The following is an 18547-nucleotide window of genomic DNA, read 5'->3' as shown; positions in this document are numbered from 1 at the left end:
GTCCCCCTACATTGATTACCTGAGTTCCATCAGGGCCAATCTTATCCAAAGCTCCAACGGTGCTATACAGAAAGCTAATTATTTTATTGAAATTGTCATCTCCAATACTCCATGACCCATCCACCAGGAATGCTAGGTCAGCTTTGGCTGCTTTGCACACTGGGAAAGAAAAGCAAGTATTCTAGAATTAGAGCAACACCTCAACTCCTTGGGAAATCTCATAAATTACTTAAGAAAATATTACTGTCATGAAAAGCCCTTTTAAAATGTTAGTTAATAATGCTTTAGCACACAGACCTGCTGGCACTGATTTCAGTGCAGGTGTAGAACCAGCTGAGCTCCACAAGGGGTGAATGATGTGCACTGACAGATCCTATCACAGAATACACTTTCGGGTCCTAACAGTTATTTAAAATCTGGGTGACCATTTTTATTTAGGTTGTTAAATAAAGTCACACATGCATTCACACAATCCCAGACTCTTTCCATGACACAGTAAGCAATAGGAGAGAATCCGTACTCCACTGTAGAGGCTCCCTGTGGAAACAAGTCCGTTCAAAACTGTACACTGAGCTCTGTAGTGCCTGGTGCTCACCCCTTTATAACTGCAATATTAAGGAGCAGTGCAGGAATCCCCCATATCATCTTATTTCAGCATGCTCTTGTGCAAAATAGTCTGCAGAGCTGTACACATGCCCACACAAGTTGCTCAGTCTTTCCTGGAAACTGGGAAACTCCAGCACACTACAGAATCCAGGCCTATTGCTCAGGGTCAGAATCAAACAGTCTCAAAGCAAGGTTAGTTTTAAAACATATTTCATCTTGAAGAAAAACATTCATCTACATCCAGAGACTGGGACAGGAAGATACATACCTGTATTTCTAGTTTTCTGCTGATTACTACTTGGATTAAAAAAAAAAAAAAGAAAAAGAAAAATGATGCTATGCAGTTCTAAAACACACACAAGGCCTTTTTTTCCTGTACTCAGGGATTAAATTCTGAAGTGCTGCAAGCCACTTCAAGTTGATGGATTTGGCCTCAACAATAATGCTCCCCTCACAGGAATATTTATGAGACTGTACAAAACACTTCATGTTCAGTTGATAAATAAAAGGAAGTCTACATTTAAAGAGGAGAGCCTGAACACAGCCAACAATTTTGTCATTAATTAAAGTAGACATATTTTTTTTTAAATCAAGCTGTTTTAGAAGTTTAATTACCCCTAGGATATCTGCTTCAGTTGCAAAACATGTACGGTTTAGGGGTTCTGTAAAAAGAAAACCCCACAGACATGAACACTCTTTTCTGCAAATTTCAACAATACAATAACCATTGCAGACTTTTGGCTCATTAAGTTTAAGCCAGCTGCCTTAACGGTGTAGTCATAGCAAATGCATTTTGAAAATGGATCCCCAAAGGTCTAAAAATTGTGTCAGAAGCAGAAAATATCGCATCAACACCTTAAAATTATTACAGACCCCCACATGCAGCACTTACCTTCTTTTGCAGGAGGGATTGTAGGTGGTGGAGATGTTGTTGAAGGAGAAGTTGGTGGCTGAGTTGGAAATGGTACTTGAGAATAAAAGGAAGAAATATGAAAATGCTTGAAATAAAATCCCAATATGTTTTATCTATATTAAACACAGTATTTTCTACTCATCCCCAGATTTTAAATTCATTATCTCTAACTAACTAGTTATGCAATTGGAGAAAAAGGTAGGTGAGTGTATGCATGTAACGTCATCCTCTAATGAGCACCTGAAAATGGCTGGAACTATTATAAAGCAACTAGTGGGTGCATTTCATTCTGAGTGACACAATGTGTTGCTGAACTACTACAGGAATTGTCCATTTCTGTGTTTCCCAGTGTAGCAGACCATGTGGCGGCACCATTCTTGACACAGTATTCTTAATTCATTTTATTTAAGGTCAGTATCCTTTCCCTTCTGACCACAACCAATGCTTCATTACAGAAAGTGAGTCTCTACCCACACTGGGAGGAGGAAGAGATTAGTCTTGCAATCCAAAACTTGGAGAGACAGGGCAAGAGCAAGCCAGTGCCTGCAATCCAGAGCAAACCACAGCCTGTCCTGATTAAAATTTTCCTGAATTCTGTGAAAGTCATGTTATGTTATGCTTAGACATGTCTAGTTATGCTTCCAGCTAGAAATGCAGTTCCTAGCACAGCTCCGCAGGACTGTAGCTTCCTTGTTTGCAGCAGCTTTTAAGAAGACTTCCATAGAGAGTTTCTGAAGACTGGTTAATCTGTCTCTTCCTTCTCCTAAAAATAAGCTTTGGAATGACAACCTCCCAGAAATCTAGCTGACTGCATGATCACTAACTGACAGCTTTACTGCATGCAAGAGCTCTGCTCAGTCTATTTTAATTCAGCCTTAGCTGAATTCCCAGAGATAACAGGCACACGTGTTTACTTCCCCATCTATAGCTGAGGAAAAGTTTCCACTTTGGTTCAACAGCATTTTTTTTTCATGTTTTGTCAACACCATTGTCATAGGAAGCAACAGGTGACGTAACAGCTTCATTCCTTCAAGTAGAACTACTTGGTGTTTGCTATATTTGTGATGTTTATAGACAATGGATAGAGTTAGATAAACAATTTCAGAAAAGACATCTGTCTTTGGGAAAGATCAGCACAAGCAGGATTCATTACACACCCCATGTCCACATCCAATTTCACTCCCACTGAAACTGATGTGAGTCTTTCCTTTGGCTTGAGCACAAGAGAAGGCCAAGCCTCTGAAACACGTATGAAGAAACTAACATCCAGCACCTCCATGGACACAGAAGGCCAGGAATTTCCATTTAGAAAGTCACAAGCTGCAGTGCAGTGACTCAAAAGCCTGCCCTCTGAGCAACAGAGAGGTGGAGGCTGCTCTAAAACCATGTCCTTTTCTGACATGATACAACAGTCTGTTTACATGACAAACCATCTCTCTCAAATGGACATGTAGACCAAAGTGTGCTCTTCCTGATTTCTCTTCCTAACTCCCTGAAATACAGAGCACATAAAATGCATTCCTCCAAAAAAAGCGGGCAGATTTTTGCTTGGCTCTCACTGCTCTGAGCCTCTGATGAAAAACGAAGCCTGGAGAACTGAGAAGTGGAGAAGTGAAATCATGCGCTGTGCAAGTTCGTCCTATATATTAAACATAAGTGTGGACAGGTGAAGTTGGAGAGTAAAATGATAAATGTTATCTACCCTGAGAGAAGGGTAACAGCACTGTGGTGTACAGTAATGTAGTATGAGAAGTGGGTCACCTAGATTGAAAGCAGGCTTGAAGAAAGATAACATTTGAATATGTTTATTTCATTCTGTTCATCCTGTATTTTTCCTTACAGTATTTTGAACTCATGAGAGCAGGGTCCTGCCTTCAAAAACAGCTGCAAGAGTTGTTTGATTTTGATGTTGTTGTTGTTATTGCTTTTGCCTGTCTCATGTTACTGAGAATAATACTAAAAAAAGGTTGCTTATTCTTCTTTTAATACGTAAGTAGATTGGGCATCAAGGTCCTGTTTAACTGCATGTTACTCAGACACCACACATGGTGAAATTTTTTCTAAATGACAAGAGCTGCAGCATATAAAACAATCTCTATTTCTGTTTCTGTTTGCTTTGTTTTTCTGTATTTTTTTTCTTTTTCTTTTTACAAAGTCACAGACTTTTTGATTATCCCCCAGCAGGACATTTTATGAAAGGATCTAATCCACTGTCCCTGCTTCATTCTCATTAAGAAGTCCAGTACAGTTGCTGAATGTGACTTCACAAAGAATACAAAGCAGCGGAGTAAGAATCCTCTGGAGAAAGCCGCCTTTTGTGCACTTCTGCAGAGGAGTCACATTGTAGCCGAAAAATTAAAATCTCAGCTAAACAAAACTGTGTAGGAATAGCACATTTTTAGGCAAGAAGGAAAAAAAGGAGAAGCAATCAAGCATTATTGTTGCTAGCTGAACTCTGATCTGCTTTACTCACACGTTGTCTCCATGATGCTTACAGCAGGGCCCTCTATCTCCTGAAGCTGTGTGTGGACACTGATTTTATATTCGGTCCCAGGCATTAGCTCAAAGAAACAATGTCTAGACGTCCCTCCACCAAGATTTACCTCTTGCTTTTTCCCATCTGGAATCAAAAAAAGAAATCGTTAAAACATAGTTTCCTTTGCTGTTTTATTGAACAGTGCAATGTAAGTCTGAAATTAGAAGGGAACATGACAGCAGATGAAGGACAAGTGGCTGACATAAATGTATAAACCAGATGCTGCCTTATTTCTTGAAATTCACCTCTGTGCAGAGGTCTCTGTGACATTCCATCCTTCAAATTAAGTAGGAGCTGAGGGATGTGTCAGATATCTGCAGGAAAAGAGATGAATTTCACCCCTTGCACTGAAGTTAATAAAAACACTAACACTGTCATCAATGGGCTTTGGATCTGGTCCTAAATTATCAGAGTCTAATGAGGAATTGTTGCATTATGCAATTCCACAGCATCTTTTGTCTATGCCTCTGGTTCTCAGAGTCTGTAATCTGCTTAGTAATTGCAAAAGAGACTGAACTACATATTGTACTCAAGCTTCCACTAGTAACCATTTAATGTGTTGGTTAAGGAATAGGGTTTTATAGGGTTTTCAGATAAATTCCATTCAATTCTGAACTGGAAAACATGTTGACAATGGAAAAAGCCTAGATGCTGGAAATAGCTTCAGGCATGTTTTAATAATAAAAAAGAAAACCTTCAGCACAATTCATGATCTGTAGCAGCAAGAAGTATTACAGTGAAATATACAAGCAACTGATCCCACATGCTACAGAGTATAAACACAAAATGCCAATCATTCATTGCCAAGGGAAAAAAAACATCTGATCCTTATCAGGATGCATTAGATTAGTATAAAAATAAATGATCACTGCCTGGCTGAGACACATACCCTATCTGACAATCAAAATTCTTCACGATAGATGTTATTAAGAGGCAATTGTTCACACTTCAGCTCATTTCGCTCATATTTAGGCTCTCTTGGCTCAGTTAAAACAATTCTGGCTCAGTTAAAACAGTTTTGGCAGTTATATAGATGAGGAACGAGGTACCAAGAAAACAGAATACTGTCTAGCTCCCAGCAGAGAAGAAAATCTGTGCTCTTTTGATTCAGCAAAGACCTCTGCTTTCAGAACAGCTTGTCTGTATTTTAGGCCTTCAAATAAACCATATATCACCACCTATTTGCCATAGCACAGAAATGTCATTATTCTTTTGTAATCAAATTAGTATTGCTTTTCCTGATAACTTTGATAGATGCCATTAAATCTTATTAAGTTATCCAAGCTTCTAGTTTGTCATCATTCAAAGGATCATTCATGTCTACTGGGGATAAGAAAATTACTCTGCACAGTGACGTCTCCATAACCTCTTCTGGCTACACCTAAGAATCACAGTGCAACAGAAGAAACAGAAGAAAGTGTATTTCACTGTCTATATAGCCTTTGCTAAAAGCATCAAGACACCACATGTTGCCACATAAAAAACACCTCATGCTTATCCAGATGAGTACCATTGCTGCAATCTACAACTAACAATCAGCTGCATGAGAACAGACAAAACTGGACCCTGTTCTGATTGTGAACATGGTCTGAATTCAATCAGAGCTTTCCCTTCCCTTCTGCCCTCCCTTAATCCTGCAGAGCAATCCCTGATGGGCTTATTTGCAATCCTAAATGCATTCACTTCCTTTTTTATCTATCTTCTGTCCCTTACACCAGTGAAGATCTCATGTAATCACCTGTCTTCTTCTGACAGATAAAACTCCCACCAATAAAAAGGACAAGTTAACATCTATTTGATATAAACAGACAGAAATGTCTTGAAACTTTCAAGGTGTAGATAACTCTTTCTTCTGCCCATCATTTCCAGTCTTCCTGGAGCCAGTCTACAGGTCTGACCACATACAATTTCTTAACTCATAGAGTTCAGTTCTCTGGGCTGGGCTGCAAATGTATATCGAACAACTTACCCACGAGCGATTCTAAAACTACCCTATATGCAGTAGCATGTCTGTGAAGCTGCCACTGAGCACAGAGACTGGTCATGCGGACTTGATATGCATCCAGATCTGTCACACCCAGGTACACTGAAAATTAAATATTAAAAAAAAAATAAAAAATAGATTTATTCCTCTAATATGACACACAAGAAGAAGCAACAACAGAATTATAAAAGTCATTTTTAACAAATAATTTTAAAAGCTGCTTACAAAAATGTCATCAATAAAACCAAAAAAGGAAGGGAAAAAAATGTGAATTTTCAGATCAGAATTTTGAAACTTCAGTCAATGTAGTTAAGACTAAATAACGAACGCTGCTAAAAAGCCAGTCACTAGGAATCAGTATAAAACTATTATAAAAGCACTATTTCTGCCAAAAATCTACTTTAAAATAAATTGAGATTTAGAGATATAAATATTATACTTTTATATCTGGAGTTAGAGAAAAAAAAAAAAAAAAAAAAAAAAAGAGTAAACAGATTTTCCATTACAGAGGGTTATATCTATTGTTATGCAAATGTCTTTCCTCACTCAGGGGGTGGTGAGGCATTGGCACAGGCTGCCCAGAGAAGCTGTGGATGCCCCATCCCTGGACATGCTCAAGGCCAGGCTGGATGGGGCTTTGGGCAGCCTGATCTAGTGGGTGGCATCCCTGCCTATGGCAGGGGGGTTGGAACTGGATGATCTTTAAGGTCCCTTCCAACCTGAGCCATTCTATGATTTTATGAAATGTTTGGCTGATAAATAGTGTCATCTGGTTTATGATCCCTGTTTACTAATGTCCAGTAGATTGTAAAGCATGACATACTTTGATTAAAAAGAGATTTCCATTTCAGAAAAACAATTTGCACACAACTGAAAAACAATTCCATGTGAAAATTTATTCAGGGAGCTGCACAAAGCTAAAGTTACAGTGAAAAGTAGCCTGTAGAGATCTGAACAGCATGAAATCATTCTTACAGGTTTTGGCTACGCCTGTTAGGGCATCACTGAAGCCTGTTGAGTATGAAGCAAATACTTTCACACTGTACTCAGTTCCACTGAAGAGATTTAGAATAAGAATGGTATTTATATCATCCCCTACAAAGGTCTCCAACGCAGGACCAGGGACTGCAAAAAATGAAATAAAAAAATTAGAAAAGAATTTGCTCATGCACCAAATTAGCAGGTAGTAAACACAAATCTTAAGACCTATCCAACATAATATGCAACCCTAAAGTTACTGCTTTTTCTTTTTTCTTTTTTTTTTTCTTCTTAACTTTCACAAAGACAGACACTGCTCAGAACAGTATGCAGTCCTTGTATGGAGAGAAGACCCAACACACTTGGGAAATTCAGCACTGGGATTCATTAGGGCAGGGCTAGACACTGGCATCTGTTAAAACTCTTTTGTTCTGCTTCAGTGACTTACTACTGCCCTAAATAGGGTGCCAAAGATCTCCTCAGTTTGATGGTGTGCCAGGACCAACAGGGGACAGCAGATGCCAGCCAGCAGAATGGTCCCTAAGGGGTTCTTATACAAAAGCATCTTTTAACACTGTGCAAAAATGATAATGAAAATAGAAAAGCATAAAACTGTACCAAAACAGAAGTGCAAACAGTTCCCTTCTCACCTCTCCTAGCTGCTCTGGATAGACTTAAGAAACAACAGCATTGTCTTTGGGTGGTATTTTGTCTAGCTGCAAGGTGCAGGTGAGCAGATGCTGCATAGACAAAATGGCCCGTGAATAAAAAGGCAATTATCTCTTAGGTAGGAGTAGGGCAGAAGTAAAAGCCAAGAAACCAAAGCTTAATTTGTATTGCAAGGAGGGAGTCAAAGGACAGGAGGGCCACAGAAGAGAGAGAGAGGAAAATGAAAGGTGGCCTCTGAAATAAATAGGAGCCAGGGTAAAATGACATACAAGGACAGACTGAGAGAGTTGGGTTTGATCAGCCTTAGGAAGCGAAGTCTTAGGGGGAATTTTACTGCTGCCTACAACTACATAATGAGAGGGAGAAGAGAAAACAGAGCCAGACTCTGAGGCAAACAGGAAGATGACATGAATAAATAGGCACTTGTAATGTGGGAAATTTTGATTAGATATTAGGAAAAATAATTTCACAGTGAGGGCAGTCAAAAATGGAACAGATGCCTAAAGAGGTTTAGAAATCTCAATTTTTGGAGATGTTACAAACTTGATTGGCCAAGGTCCAGTGAAACCTGTTCCAAGCTAGCCCTTTTTTGATCTGGGAGCTGGAAAGAACGGTCCCCAGAGATCCCTTCCAACCTGTATCATTCTCTAACTCTAAAAAACTCTCATATTCAAAAACTGAGACATCTAAGCTAATAGCACTTTTAAAGTTGTAACTGCAACTATTAGATTTAAGTACAAAACTCAGCAAAAGGTGATGTTAAAACATAAAACATTGTATAGTCAAAAATAAATGACCAAAAAAAAGCAGTTGAAAAACTCACTGTTTACAGGTTTGTAGACAATTCTGTAACCCATTGTGGGTGACGGTGGGGCATCCCAACTAATACGTAATCTGTTGTACCATTCATCTGAGACGCGTAAATTTCTGGGAGCAGACAAGGGTACTAAAAAGAAACCATATTGAGCCTTTATGAGTGTAACTCATACAAGCACATGCATAGAACACAGACACGCACATGAAAATCATGAGATACCCAGTACTCTCAAATTTATGGGCAAAACTACCAGAATGAAAGCTTTGAATCGAATTCATCCTTGGAATTACACTAGTGGATTAATGTTGATATATTTAAGAAAGTTATATCAAGTTAAACAAAAGGCTAATTTCAACTTTTGTTCAACAAACAATGAGTTTCCAGATTAGTCCCCAACTTTGTCCCTTGTTTTTTGTTGTTGTTTTTTGTTTGTTTGTTTTTAAATATCAGGCTACTCTGAGATCTTTCATTTATATAGTTTCTTTAAATCCAAGTGTATGAAGCTTTTAAAGTATAAATCATGAGCTTGTGAACACTTACACTTTCACATTGAATGATTTACAAGTGATTTAAGTGTCTGCACAAACATCATTTCAATTTAGGCATAAACTATGTAAATTAGGAGAATAATTCAATGAAAGTATACTACCATGACTAGCAGTACATAATGAGATGTTTTTCTACCAATATACTGTAGAGAGGCAACTTAAGTTAGAGCTGAGTAATCTTTTGGTACTTGTTCAGAATTCTGGAGATAACGCAACTACTTTTATAAAAAGCTCAGCAGTATTTCTAACAACCTTTTGGATGCAATGATCTCACACAAAAGAATATCTAACAGTACAATGGCTGGCTTGATACTATCCCAGCAGGCACAATTTACATTATTTTCTGTATTAGATGGGTTATCCTTGGTGGGTTATCTATAAAAGACTTACCAGCTTTATTACTCAATAAGTTTCTGCATATTCACTGTATTTGAATATAAAACACAATCTGTCAATTAGAAGCAACCCACTGCTTATAAAGTGATGAACTGAGATTAATAAAAAGCTCTTGCATCACATATATCACGCAAAATAAGCCCACATTTATACTAAAATATATCGTTGCAGTCAAGAATGAAAGGCCAAAAGAATAAGCCTTTCTTCATACACATCCTGGCCAAAGACCAGCAGAAAGTCTGTACTTACATGTTTTGCCAGGAGCTGAGACGCTGACTCCTTCTCCATCGGCATAGATGGGAGTAATTGTGACTTTGTATTCTGTATCAGACAGCAGAGGCTGAAGTAGAAGAGTGTTTTGTCTCCCAGGCACCATTACCTGCAGAAACAAACCAAGGTTAATGATTAGGGCCAAAACCTTTTAATATCATACATGTGACACCATTTTTCGCTGCTACAGCTGTAGAGCCTGCATTTCAAAATATTTCTGATTCTGTATGGTAAAATAAGACAATGAAATTGCCACCTCTTTTAGCAAATCTACTGACTATACCTGAGCAGAATAAAAAAAGAGAATGTGCCTGTGAAATACCACAGCTTTGTATTAAACCTATGAGCTCCATAAACCACTGGTGTCATATTCATGATTAGTACTTAAACAATTGTACAGACAAAATAAAGCCTCTTATTTTCTTTCTTCTTGACATGAAAGTGATTGTCCAAAGCTAAAGCCATTAACAAAGGCTGATTGTATCTTTCTTTGGGGAGGAAGAATGAATTCAGGAGATCAGGCAGCACAAACTGAGCAAACGAGAATACAACAGGTTTGTCCTATCCTCAAGAAAACCCAAGAGAAGTAAAGAAGCTGTAGGTATCCTTCTGGACTGTTTGGCCTGTTCTAGAGGAAATTAAGCATTGTTTCTTTTAACACAGTGCAAGGTTTCCTCAAAGCAGCTATTCCTGAAAACCTTCAATGAATGACTGTATATTCATTGAACCCACAGCAACTAGCATAGTAGAAGTGACCAAGAAAAGTCTCACAGTCTTTTAATTTGTCAGTAAAATTTTAGTCTCAGTGAGCCTCAGAAGCCTGAATGGGAGCTACCTGGCACTGGAAGAGGACACAGTAAAAGGGAGAATACCACCCTCTACTTCCTGCACCAAACCTGTTCTCTGACGTGGTGTTACTGGAAGCAACAGTCCCAAGGTTCAGACTCCTATTTTGGACCCTCCCTGTCCCATGTCCACCATGTGAACCTATCACATGAGCCAGGAATTGGAAGACCTCTCATGAGCCATTTTAACTCAAAGGGAAAAAGCAGACAGTGAGCCCCAAGGTGTTTTGGTGTTTAAAAGAGGATGCATGTGATGATGGCATAACAGAATTTTCTTGAAAAGAAGAAAGCTCTCACCAGATCTAATGCTCCAGGATACATCCAAACTACTTCTAAGTTTGTCAGGTGATACACAGAAAGACATTAATCTAGTGCACCCAGGTGCTGAGACTTGTCAAAGAAATATTTCATTTGTTTTTCAAAAATTGAAATTATATTAGGACAGAACGATGTGCATGACAGACTCAAAACACGCTAGCTTTTAGGTTTTTAGAAGAGGGGATGCAAGCATTGAGAAGTCTCTCTTTTCCACATCTGCGATCTTCCACAGCACAATACAGTTTTCAACAATGAGAAACATTCTTGGCTTTAAGGAAGAAACAAAATGTGATCCTTCCAGCATGTACAGCACACCCATGAAAGAACATGTAATTTAAGGCTTATCCCTTCTGCAGTGAAAAGTATTCTATTACATGTTTTAGTCCTTGATTTTCAGCAAATTGCATAAAGAATTAAAAAGCTTATTAATATTTTTATGGAAAGGGAGGAGTAACTGAAATTTAAATGACAGAAATCTGAGCCAAAAAACCTACACATCTACTACAGAGTTGTCGTGCTATGGTTTATTTAAGCCCAAATTCCACAAAACTTTTGGGTTCTGTTTGGGAAATGTAGTTAAACTTACAAACACTACTTTTTTAACATCCATGTTGCACCTCTCAGGTGCTTGGAGCCAAATGACGAACTACCCTCCTTTAGTTTAAAACGTGGTTACTTTTAAGCACGATCTTAAGTAGTTCCTTATTCAGGAAAGTATTTGTGCACACGATAGATTTCAAAGACGAAACACACGGCTAAACTGTTTGCTTGTGACCACAGCTATCACTTGAGTGTGTACTTAAAATTAAATAATTTGCAGAATTAGAGCTAAGATATGTACCTAATCTTAAGATTTTATAATTCTCTATAATGAGGTTTTGAGTCAATTCACAGTTCTAATACCAGAATTTAAACACCCTTCTGACAATTTTAATTTCCTTTTAAAATTATAGTCATTGAATATTATGATTGTATGATTAAAACAGAACTATTTATATAAGGAATTTGATTAGGCTTGCCAGAGCTGAAATGGTAAATCTAGGATCTAAGTCCCAGCTGACTGGCGGCTAGCGAATGTGACGCCCATCTACAAGAAGGGCCGGAGGGCTGACCCGGGGAACTACAGGTCTGTCAGTTTGACCTCAGTACCAGGGAAGCTCATGGAGCAGATTCTCTTGGGAGTCATCATGCGGCACTTGAAGGGCAAGCAGGCGATCAGGCCCAGTCAGCATGGGTTTATGGAAGGCAGGTCCTGCTTGACGAACCTGATCTCCTTCTATGACAAAGTGTCGCGCTGGGTGGACGAGGGAAAGGCTGTGGATGTGGTCTACCTTGACTTCAGCAAGGCTTTTGACACCGTCTCCCACAGCATTCTCCTCAAGAAACTGGCTGCTCTTGGCTTGGACTGGCGCACGCTTCGTTGGGTTAGAAACTGGCTGGATAGCCGGGCCCAAAGAGTTGTGGTAAATGGAGTCAAATCCAGTTGGAGGCCAGTCACTAGTGGCGTCCCCCAGGGCTCGGTGCTGGGGCCGGTCCTCTTTAACATCTTCATCAATGATCTGGACGAGGGCATTGAGTGCACCCTCAGTAAGTTTGCAGATGACACCAAGTTAGGTGCGAGTGTCGATCTGCTCGAGGGTAGGAAGGCTCTGCAGGAGGATCTGGATAGGCTGCACCGATGGGCTGGGGTCAACTGCATGAAGTTTAACAAGGCCAAGTGCCGGGTCCTGCACCTGGGGCATAATAATCCCAAGCAGAGCTACAGGCTGGGAGATGAGTGGTTGGAGAGCTGCCAGGCAGAGAAGGACCTGGGAGTGATAGTGGACAGTCGGCTGAATATGAGCCAGCAGTGTGCTCAGGTGGCCAAGAAGGCCAACGGCATCCTGGCTTGTATCAGAAATAGTGTGACCAGCAGGGCTAGGGAGGTGATCGTCCCCCTGTACTCGGCTCTGGTGAGGCCGCACCTCGAGTACTGTGTTCAGTTTTGGGCCCCTCGCTACAAGAAGGACATCGAGGTGCTTGAGCGGGTCCAAAGAAGGGCGACGAAGCTGGTGAGGGGCCTGGAGAACAAGTCCTACGAGGAGCGGCTGAAGGAGCTGGGCTTATTCAGCCTGGAGAAGAGGAGGCTCAGGGGCGACCTTATCGCTCTCTACAGATACCTTAAAGGAGGCTGTAGCGAGGTGGGGGTTGGCCTGTTCTCCCACGTGCCTGGTGACAGGACGAGGGGGAATGGGCTAAAGTTGCGCCAGGGGAGTTTTAGGTCAGATGTTAGGAAGAGCTTCTTTACTGAAAGGGTTGTGAGGCATTGGAACAGGCTGCCCAGGGAGGTGGTGGAGTCACCATCCCTGGAAGTCTTCAAAAGACGTTTAGATGTAGAGCTTAGGGATATGGTTTAGTGGGGACTGTTAGTGTTAGGTTAGAGGTTGGACTCGATGATCTTGAGGTCTCTTCCAACCTAGAAATTCTGTGATTCTGTGATTCTGTGATTCTGTGATTCTGTGATTCTGTGAAGTTCAGAAATTTTAGATGAACAGTGCAACTTTGCCACCATACTACACTACACTGTCATATAGTCAAGATAAATTCATAAAGCATGTTTTCCAGTCCAAAAGGAAACCACTGCATTAAGAGTTCATTTTCAGATTATAGATGAAAGATGGTTAGAAGTATTTTTCTACCAAGTTCTCATAAAAGGTAAATGAAAGCAAATTGAAAAAAGACTGACACGTTTTTCTAGAAAAAGAGATATTCGATTAACTCATTATTTTAAATATTTTAATTGATATAGTCTTCAAAAAGAATATCACATATTTTCATTACAGCTGTCCTACAAACAGAAGTGCGTCACATGACAGACACTAATGGAACTCTATTGAAGGAGGCTGATACAGGGAATATTTTTGCCTTCTGAGCTATTAACTTAGAAAATAACCCTGAATTATACAATTTAATCTGTTTAATACACACAGTTATCTTAAAATTCTATAACCTGGTGTTTGTGGAAGCCAAGAACTGCAATCTTAAGATTTCCAAAGCATGTGGCCTCCCAGCATTCTGAGGTTATCTCAACAAGTCTAAAATCTCAAAATAATACAGCTAGGGCTTAGGGCTTCATTTTTTATTATTTGATATATGGACAAAACAGTACATGTAGTATTCTTCAATCTTTCAGATATTTTCCAAAATCTTGATCACCAGAAACATATTATTTGGTAAAACAATGTTAATTTTGAACATCACATAGTATTAGAAAAGTAACATATATTCTTAGGCACTTAGATTAAAAACTGCTCTTGCTATTGTAGCATATTCAGATTATGTAAACCGTATGGAAGGTCTGTATTTGAACTTCAATTTCACTTATTTAGAATAAAGTGAGAATGTTAAGAAAGGAAAAAAGTTGCTGAAGGCAAAAAAAATTACTCAATATTGCCCTGAGCAAACATTTAAGGATTGTTAAAGCACAATCTCAGGATAGCAAAAAGGCCCAGGAATTAAAAATACAAACAAAACAGTCAAATACCTTACAAAGATTTAAAAAATACAGGAAGAAGAGGGCAAGCAGCAAGTCTTCTAGCTATGACTTCTTTAAACGTGCATGACTGTGCCTTGATCCTGCTTTGGACAGAGTATGTCAGCCATGCATCAGGTGCTGGTAGGACTAAAACTGAAGTTCTATCTCACAGTAATACCAAGCACAAATCACTTACTAATTGCACCAAGAATGTCATGTAAGGAGAGACCATGCCTTAGCAATTATTAAGCAATCATTAAGCAAACTTTTCAAGCTTATGAAGCTAATTCATAAAAAGCCATACAGACCGTTCTTACCGCTTCCTCGGCACGGTCACCATTCGCAGTGACATAGGTCACTCTGAACTGCTGAACATTGTAATCTGAAATGTCCCATATCACTCTCAGACTTGAGGTTGTTTCATCATCTATAACAAGGTTTCTGACTCCTGTTCGAAAAACTGTTTGGAAAAAATAATAATAATAATAATAATTTATCAATTCTAGTTTTAGATTTAAAATTGTGCTAGTTATCACCAAGTCAATCCTAGGGAAGACCTATCCAGTTCAGTCTTACTTGGGCTGAACCACATAAAAACTCTAACAATTTAATAAAAGAATACTTATCCTATACTGCCATTAATATATATGATCCATTTGCTTTATTTCATTTGCCTTATTTATATTACTCTGCTAACGAAGCTTTCTAGGAATCAATAGCTCACTGCAGACAGAATGTTACAGAAGAGAAATAATGTAGAACTTCTGATTTATAAAATTCAGTTTTCTAAACTCCCAAGAAGACAAATATCATCTTCGACACTAAGCAAAATTCTAAAGAGCACCCATGCTCATATTTATGAGGGAAAAGTGAAAAGAGAACTGGATTTTCCAAATTAGTTTCAGTCTCTGCATTGCTATGTAATATTTCTGGTAGCATTCAGAGTCCCTACACCGTGTTGGCTCCTCACCCACGTGTGGCAGATACTGGAAGCTGACTACACACAGCAGGGTGGTGGAGGAATGCGACAGAGTGTACCTTTCAATGGTGATTTTCCTCACCTGGGGTCTACACCTCAACAAGATCTTCCATAGCAGTGTGCCAACCACACAAACCATGAAGAACTGGGGTTATCAGCCCCTCAGTACCATCACAGCTCTCTGCCCCTATATCTGGGTGTGCTAGGCTGTGGGAAGCCTCAGCTCTTTGCCTTCAGCATTTAAACTGTTGATTTTTATTCCATTTACCTGCTATGGTGGGCTTAGGAGTTGTGGTACTGGGAGTAGTCACAGTGGTAGGTATTGTGGTAGTGCCTGCAACTGAAAAACAGTACTCAGCTCACAAACAATTCAACAAGATGTGTAAGTCACAGCATTTATCTTGGATTTCTAACCATGACAACAAAAACTATGTGCTCACACCTACGAGCATCCCACACACTTCAGGCATTTCAGAGACTACAAGGGAACTATTCATTTAGCTTACTTCAGGCACATGTATTTGCAGGATTAGCACATAGATCTGCAGATAAGGCATAATTATAAAACTGTACCATTAAATAAGAATACATATAGTCTACATTTCTGGTTGAGCTTCCATCACTTCCGTGACTTCCACTTCGACCATTTGTTAAGGTTGTCATATTAAGTGAAACAAGGACTTTATGAGGATGCTACACTACTGCCAAGGAAAAACTGAAACTCAGCACTCAGCATTAGGCCAGCATCACTTGGATGGACAGGAAGTTCTTGTCTTAACAGAACAGCCTGTGATTTATAAGAATCAAATATATTTTTGAATTTACACATGAAAAATAGATGTTTACTTAACTATCCACAAAAAGAGAATGTGCACATGAAATTTTGAAGAAACATTTCTTCCTCATTGAATAGAAAAACAGAAATGATTCATCTGAGTTTACATCATGCCAACAAATATCCTAACCTGCACCTCAACAGCAATTTACTGGTACTTTAGTGGACTAGATAAGAAAAAAAAAAAAAAAAAAAAAAAAAAAAAAAAAAAAAAATAAAAAAAAAAAAACTTTCCTCATTAAAGCTCACTTTGTATGCCAGAAATAAATTGTTGAATAGGTGCTTTCCCATAATCTTACAAAAAGCATTCTTTTACACACACACACACACACAGAAAAAGACATCCTTCCAGTAAACCCCAAAAGTTTAATTTCTTAGAGAAAAATAATGTCAACAGCCAAGGTCAAGTTATCCTTCATGTCTGACAGTGCCTAATGTAAAGAGAAAGGACACACTTTTTTTTATTATTATTATTATTAAGTTGAAAACATTTATGCATGTGCTTGGTTAATGCAAATTTCCACAAATGGTACATTACTCCAGAAATAGTCTTGAAATACCAATACACTTTTAGAATCAAACAGTTTTAAAGATGGGCATGGGAAGCACTAGTTACTTGACAGAGAATGAGACAAAAATCTTCAGGGCAATGATTTTATCACATAGCAGATTTATCAAGTACAGAAGGTGCATCTATATGCCCATGCCATTCAGCTGTCTGGCCTAAATAAGAGTTCTACTTATATTAGCTCAAAGTTAAGAATACATTTCTTTACTAAATAGCAATGGATTTACATATATGACTAAGTGTGTCATAAATATATGACTAAGTGTGTCATTGAATCAAAGACTTTTGCAATCTAACTGAAATTGCTCACCACTGTTTCAGTTATGACTATAAATTACACTGTATATGATTGATTTACAAGTTTTATCTTTGTTATTCTTATATGAATTTCACAGGCTACCTGTGTAAACTTTTTGGACCAATATTTCAGCCAAGAGTGAACACAGCTCCTGTGAGTGAGTATAAATTACACAAATAAGAAAGAAAAAAGCATACTGTAAATTGCAAACATCTTCAATGAAATTCCTGTAAAATAATTACTTTAAAACACTCATTGCCCCCTCAGTCTAATATATCTTCTAATGGGGAACGCTATTCTGAGACTAAATAATGAAATGAAGGATGTCTTTCCAGATCAACTGGTTATTAATACCACTGCTCAGAGAGGAAGCCAAACCATCATTTTGATTCAATGCCATCTACAACATAATGTTAAATAAGAATAGAAAAAAACAAACAAACAAACAAACAAAAAACACAGTCAGCAAAGCCCTGCTGCTAAACCACCACACTCTTCAGTATTAGAGCTACCCAAAAATGGACAATATTTTAAATATTAGATTTATACTTCAAATTTAAACCACTTAAACATGTGTAAAAATTATAATAAAGAGTTTGTCTTACATGTAGCTCCAAGAACAGCAACAACTTCACTCTCACTTTCATCATCAAAAACTGCCAGCAAAGAAACTTCATATTCCGTGTTGGGCAACAAGCCCTCAATAACATAACTGTCTGTGTCTCCATTCAAGACCACCTAAATAGCAAAGCAAGATTAAAGAAAATCAGTTCTACATTTGATTAATCTATGCAAGGTGACTTCAGTCAAGGAAGGAAAATAGGTTCTCCTTTAAAACAAAAGAAATCTACCCTCAAATATGCCCAAATTATTTATTAGGTATGTGGAAATAAAAACACTGATAAGAAAATTTAAAATTTATTTTTTATTTAGTGGCAGGTTTGATTATTCTAATGTGCAATCTTATACTTTCACCCACAATTAATAAATTGCTAAAGCTGAACATAAGCATTACATCTGAAAATCACTAACATTCAAAACATCAGTGAAATCGATGTAACGATGTGGATTAACTTCCATTCATATTTCTACCATCCAATAACGCTGTTTCCATACTGTATTTATAATCTGAGTTACGATTACACACTTTTGAATGTGATTTGAGGAATGCAGTTAAATGCACTCCGCAGACAATTGCAATAAAATTAGGTTACTACTAACTCCACCAAGCCCTAGTTGCCATAAGTTACTACACTCCTTCTGCCTCTGACTGCTAGGACACCAGCTCATCTGGGATAACCACTCAGAAGAACAAACACGGTTACCTCTGAGAGTTCAAACAGAGGCTCTTTACCATTTTTACTAGGTCTGCTTCATCGTGCTTGAACATGGTGAGGGAGGGCTCATACAATCGGTGTCACTGGCAGATTCGATGTATGTACACATGAAATGTGAAATCCTGATCCGTGCAGG

At 38.5% G+C, this 18547-nt stretch overlaps 1 protein-coding gene across 5 annotated transcripts in view; it reads right to left on the bottom strand.

Moving 5' to 3' along the window:
- Positions 1-18547, bottom strand: part of COL14A1 (collagen type XIV alpha 1 chain) — a 127554-nt gene that overhangs the window by 51159 nt on the left and 57848 nt on the right. For 3 of the 5 annotated variants that reach the window (XM_035318050.1, XM_035318052.1, XM_035318054.1), the window contains exons 17-26: positions 17680-17812; positions 15642-15713; positions 14703-14854; positions 9697-9826; positions 8510-8632; positions 7015-7164; positions 6025-6141; positions 3993-4139; positions 1499-1573; positions 20-159 (exon numbers count right to left, since the gene is read on the bottom strand). In XM_035318050.1, coding sequence (XP_035173941.1) covers positions 20-159; positions 1499-1573; positions 3993-4139; positions 6025-6141; positions 7015-7164; positions 8510-8632; positions 9697-9826; positions 14703-14854; positions 15642-15713; positions 17680-17812 — 1239 coding nt within the window. The remainder of the gene's footprint in view (positions 1-19; positions 160-1498; positions 1574-3992; positions 4140-6024; positions 6142-7014; positions 7165-8509; positions 8633-9696; positions 9827-14702; positions 14855-15641; positions 15714-17679; positions 17813-18547) is intronic. The other 2 variants (XM_035318051.1, XM_035318053.1) reach the window with 1 other exon arrangement.

Source organism: Oxyura jamaicensis, chromosome 2, assembly GCF_011077185.1.
Source record: "Oxyura jamaicensis isolate SHBP4307 breed ruddy duck chromosome 2, BPBGC_Ojam_1.0, whole genome shotgun sequence".
In the NCBI taxonomy this organism is placed as follows: Eukaryota; Metazoa; Chordata; class Aves; order Anseriformes; family Anatidae; genus Oxyura; species Oxyura jamaicensis.
The sequence above is the reverse complement of the archived record's forward strand: the minus strand, read 5'-3'. Positions and strand labels throughout refer to the sequence as shown.